Genomic DNA, 5,267 nt, shown 5'->3' with positions numbered 1-5,267 from the left:
CGTGTTTTTTCCTTTTAGGGCAAGAATGGGCCATTGAAAGGTTTTAAGTAGGGTCCTGAGGAGGAGATTTGCTTATTAGAATGATGTGGAGGGTACCTTTTTTAGAAGCTGGACAGTGCCAGGACCAGGTAGATGGACAGGCCTGGTGAGGCTCCCTCTGGCCTGTATTCTGCAGCCTATGGGCCTCTAATCCCCTTTTCCTTACCAAGGACAGGATTAGGGGGAACAAGACAAAATTTAAGGGGGGCCAACAAACCCAGCATTCAAGATTAATGCTACTTTAATGCAATAATTTTAAGATATTAAAATTAATGAAAAATCCACAATTAACAAAATATCAGAATTCTAAATAAAGGCAAGTTCAGTAAGCAGAAGTTAATGCCACTTCCTCAGGAAGAATGATCAGGCATGGCAACTCTTGCAATTGGAAATAAAGTAAGCAAAGAAGTAGATTATGAAAATACTGTCAGTCAGTTTACTTCTATTAAAGCCAGGAAGGTAAAATGATGTTTTTGGTAAAAGCAAAATATTTAAACTTAAAGCAACGTTGTTAGTTTTAATACACCTAATTTTCAGATGTTCAATATTTCTTCAAGTACTTTAATGTTCTTGGAAAGTTTTTTTTAAATACATAAAAACTTGTATATAGGGGCACACGTTTTTCCTGGTGCCTTAGGATCCTATCTGGCTCAGATACTGTATTTAATAAAATTTTTCATATTTTATTCACGAATTTTTTGCCTTAATTCTGACTTTTGAAAACATTGCATTACCATTTATTTTGATTCCCATCTTTTTGGTGACCCTTAAATTTTGCGCTTTCGGCTCTTTCTCTACTTTTTCCGTTTTTTGTTTGTTTTTGTTGTTGTTTTGTTTTTATCTTCTTGCTTTTGGAGGCCTGAACCTTTCTAGTTTTTTCCAGAGGCGCAGCTAGCCTTTGTTTGGTCCACCCTGCCGAGTCCCAGGCCGGGAACCTCTTCAAATAGTAATTTCATTTCGCTACAAACTTGCAAATAGGTTAACTGAACCACTTGGCGGCGTCGACTCATTCGCTCCCGCCCAGAAGGAAGCTCTCGGAACTACCGCGTTAAGGGGGCGTGTTTCCCGCGGCGCCGGCCGGCCTCATTTCTACGACGCACGCAGCGGGATTTCCGTTTCCTCCTTCTTCTCGCGAGTCTTGCGTCCCAGCAGCAACCGGAAATGGGTTCCTGCCTGGAAGCTGTCTGAGGCTGAGCTTCGGGTGAGGGAGGGAGAAGGGGCGGAAGGCTTTGCATAGGTCCTGGAGGCGGTACTGTGTCGGTGTGTGAACCTTGTCTTCTCCCTCGCGCAGAGGACTCCGTGGTTTCGTCGCCCCTCCCAATTCCTTTACGTTGTTGGTTGGGAGCGTCATCTTGGAGAAGGGGCCCCCGCACATCTCGGCGGTGAGGCGGCGAAGCCCAGGGATCTCCTTGGTCTTTGGTGACGGGGCTGGAGGAGGTAGTTTTTACGGCCACACGTTTCAGATTGAAGCCCCGTGCTAACATTTTAATATTTATTGAGCCCTTAGTATGTCTTAGGAGCTGTTTTAGGGGTATTGGGTGTAACAGTGAATAAGTCCGACAGAAGTCCCTGCCCGAAGGGAACTTGCATTTGAATCAAATTTGAGAAGACAATGGAACGGAAATGAGGATAGAATCAGGATTTTTTGGTGTGGGTTGGAGGAGGAGGAAGTTAAGGGGGATCAGAGAGGCATGAAAGTGCGAGAGGAGCTTTCTGGGAGCAGGAGGGAGTCCTTCCCGTCCCCTGTGCAGGGCTGCTGATGCGATACGGTCTAAAGGTGGGTTGCGTAAAAGTCGTGGATGCAGTTAGGCACTTAGGACTCAGTGAATTCATATTCTTGCTGTAGGGCTTAATTGATGTCTTTTTTCTTCAGGAAAAGATTAAAGGTTAGATTGTAAGAAAAGGAAATAGAAGCCATGTTTCGAAGACCTGTAGTGCAGGTAATCACTTCTTTGTATTAGTGTTGGGGTGTGTTACTATAAGCCACAGTGATCAAATTTCTTTAGGCTTTTGCCTGCAGAGGCAAAAGTCCTTTGAGCCCACACACCTTGGTGTACTTATTTGACACGAGGGCTGGGGACAGATTTTACTTGGGTAAATAATGTTCACTAAAGCAAAACGAAACTTCTCTAGTGTGTTCACATATATAATGGGAATAATTACTTTTAAAAACATGTGCTGCTTGCACGTAGATCAGTTAGAGAGCACTGAAGGTCGTTGTTGATCTGCAGACTATGAGAACCGTTGTTCCAGCTTTTTAAAATTACTATATTTGTAATAAGACAAGTGGTTTCTTTTCTGACCACGTGCCTCATGTGTTGTCAGCCTGCCTCCCCACCCCGCCCTGCAGCAGGTGAGGTCTCAGCATCACCACGTTTACCAGGTCCAGGATTGCTTCTCATGTCACCCAGTCAGACTCCTCCCCTGATCTCCTCAGTCAGCCTCGCCAGCCTTGAGCCAGCCTAGACCCCTTTTTGCTCGCTTAAGCTCATCTGGGCACCAAGTGCTATAGATTCTCCTTTAGAACACCTCTCGCACTCATCTTGTGAAGATAAGGAAGAAGCAATTCCTCTGTGAAACCTGTTCATATTTCCCCCGCTCTGCTGTAGAGTTGGCCCTATATTCTTGCATCCGTACTAACTTATACATACTTTGGAAACGTATACTTTTTCATGTGTTGAAACGTGAAGCATGGAAAAGCTATTCCTGTCTTAATACGCGATTCTACAGTGTTACGGTATCTTTAAAGCTGTGTATAAAAGAGTTAAATGTTTAATTTAAAAAAGTATCCCAGTTAAATTAATTCTTTCCCCATTTCTGCTCCTCCGGTAGGTCTTGATTTTTGTGTGCCCCAGTGAGGCAAACTGTCGTTCCATGAAACTTAGGAGCTCTGTCTCATCTGAGCACTCAGATTAGCACCTTTCTGGAATCACGACACAGGTAGCAGTTAGCAGTTTGATCTTTAATATGTTGTAACTCACATTTTTATTTTCTTACCCACTCTCTGCTCCCAAACATAGCGCCAGGATTCCATAGCCAGAAGTACCACCCCCGGAGTGGGTATTGTTTTAATTGGTCGCTTATTAACAGTGCCACCACTTGACACATGTTTCTCTGATGTAATGTTTAGCTCTCTGAACCCAGTGATGTTCCCAGTGATGTTCCCAGTGATGTGTCCTCATATCTTTGCAGTAGCCCTTACACAGAATGTCCTTAAAGAGGCAGCAGAGGGCACTGGGAAAAGCAGCAGCCTTGGGGTCAGACGGCCCTGGGATCTCGGCGTGACTTGCCACTTACTTCCTGTAGGATTTTGGGCAAGTTACTCTGTCTCTTTGAACTTCATTTTTCTCTTCTATAAAGTGGTGGTGATTTTACATAGTTTATAGATTTCGTCTGAGGAATAATTGATGAGAGGTAAAGCAGTTAGCGGGTACTCAGCAATGATAGCTGTTGTTATTGAGTGCTGCTGTTACATGGCAGTGATTCCCTTTGTCTGACAGACCGATTTGGGCAGGCATATCTTTGCACTTTATCAAAGAATCATGTTTGTTTATCTTAGACTTTTTTCTTTGGTCTGTCGAAAGCATGACTTTTTCCAACATGTATTTATTTACCTTTTGTGTACAAACACAGAGGCACCGTAATCAGGAAGATTGCCACAAAAGAAGCGGGAGAGGACTGTAAATGAACTCTCTTGGGTATACTGTGTAGTACCTCCTGTGTACCTGTGGGCTTCTGCAGTAGGCTGCCCTTAAGTGTTTGCATGGTCCTCCTGGCTCTGTGTGATGGGCACACCTCTTGTCTTGGGTGGATGTGTGCCATAGGAGCTGCTGACTAGATGGTGACCACGTGTGAATGGGTCTTCTGTTGGTATTTGCCTTTCCCCCCGGATTAAAGCTGTTTTACTTCTTTGTTCCACTTTAGGTCCTTCATCAGTTTGTAAGACATGAGTCTGAAATAGCTGGCAGTTTGGTTCTCGAAAGATGTAAGTAGCAGCTGATTTCCAAGTTTAAAGCGTGTTATTTATAGCAGTATGCTGATATTCTCAGTGTTGCACAAGAGGTGTATTCGTTGGGTTATAATCTATTAATCGTCACGCTCTTGACTCATATTTGCCTCCCAGATCTTGGCCTTGCCCCACCAGGCTGCAGGGCTCCTGTGAATTGGGCCCTTCTTCCTTTACCAGTCAGTTTTTACTCACTCTTGTTGTCACTTTCCTGCCAAAGAATTTTCTTGAGTCCTATTTGGTTATCTAAGTCTTCCAAGGGTATGTGCCGTTTGGCTGAAGAAGTGAATGTTTGTGAAAGCTGTTGTTTCACAGAAATAGTCCCTTGTATTTATAAAGATATTCAGATTTGTTCTTTTAACTCTACAGACAGTTTAAAGAAGTTTCTTTAGGTATTTAAAAGAAGAATTTAGATAAAGAGCTTAACGTTTGTTTTGTGGGGCTACTTCTTCTGAATATTTTCTCCTTTCTTGCCAATCTTCTTTTTCCCTCCCAACCTCTGTCTATTTTCCCCTTCAGCTTACTTTCAAACCTTCTAGAACTTGGGTTTTGCTTAATGCCAAGACTGAAGTCGGAGTAGTGTTTGTAGCTGTTCCTCCCTGGACATTTCTCTCAGTCTCGTTTTATCTACACATTGCCTTTCAGTCTTTTTCTTTCTGACTTACTTCACTCTGTATGACAGACTCTAGGTCTATCCATCTCATTACAAATAACTCAATTTCATTTCTTTTTAAGGCTGAGTAATATTCCATTGTGTATATGTGCCGGGCTCTTAATTTTATCAGCAGTAAATAGACATTATTTATTGTGAATTACCTAATTAGATACTTTTAGAAAGGACCTTCTCTAATTCTTTTCTGCTCTTTCGGAAATTGTGGATTGGTTTTGCTGGGACATGTTGTCCTTTGGCACTTGTCTTTTGCATTTGTAACCACATTCCCTATTGTGATTTAGGTGATGTCAGTCAAAAGACAACGTGGCACAGAATTTCAGTATTCCGACCAGGCCTGAGAGATGTGGCATATCAGTATGTGAAAAAGGGGTAAGTTGAGGAAGGAAGGATCTTACAGATTGAATGGTTTAAAACAGGGGTCCCCAACCTCCGGGCCACGGACCGGTCCCGGTCCACGGCCTGTTAGGCCCTGGGCCGCACAGCGGGAGGTGAGCGGTGGGCGAGCAGCGAAGCTTCACCTGCCGCTGCCCATGGCCCGCGTTACCGCCC

At 43.6% G+C, this 5,267-nt stretch overlaps 1 protein-coding gene across 1 annotated transcript in view; it reads left to right on the top strand.

The window, feature by feature from the left end:
- Positions 1 to 1,250: 1,250 nt before the first annotated feature.
- Positions 1,251 to 5,267, top strand: part of SSBP1 (single stranded DNA binding protein 1) — a 9,615-nt gene continuing 5,598 nt past the window's right edge. The window contains exons 1-5 of the mRNA XM_024758082.1: positions 1,251 to 1,421; positions 1,913 to 1,979; positions 3,964 to 4,031; positions 4,230 to 4,306; positions 5,000 to 5,087. Of these exons, the coding sequence (XP_024613850.1) occupies positions 1,956 to 1,979; positions 3,964 to 4,031; positions 4,230 to 4,306; positions 5,000 to 5,087 (257 nt within the window). The 5' untranslated portion in view covers positions 1,251 to 1,421; positions 1,913 to 1,955. The remainder of the gene's footprint in view (positions 1,422 to 1,912; positions 1,980 to 3,963; positions 4,032 to 4,229; positions 4,307 to 4,999; positions 5,088 to 5,267) is intronic.

Source organism: Neophocaena asiaeorientalis, unplaced genomic scaffold, assembly GCF_003031525.2.
Source record: "Neophocaena asiaeorientalis asiaeorientalis breed wild unplaced genomic scaffold, Neophocaena_asiaeorientalis_V1.1 scaffold206, whole genome shotgun sequence".
Taxonomy (NCBI): domain Eukaryota; kingdom Metazoa; phylum Chordata; class Mammalia; order Artiodactyla; family Phocoenidae; genus Neophocaena; species Neophocaena asiaeorientalis.
This window is presented reverse-complemented; position numbering and strand designations above follow the sequence as displayed.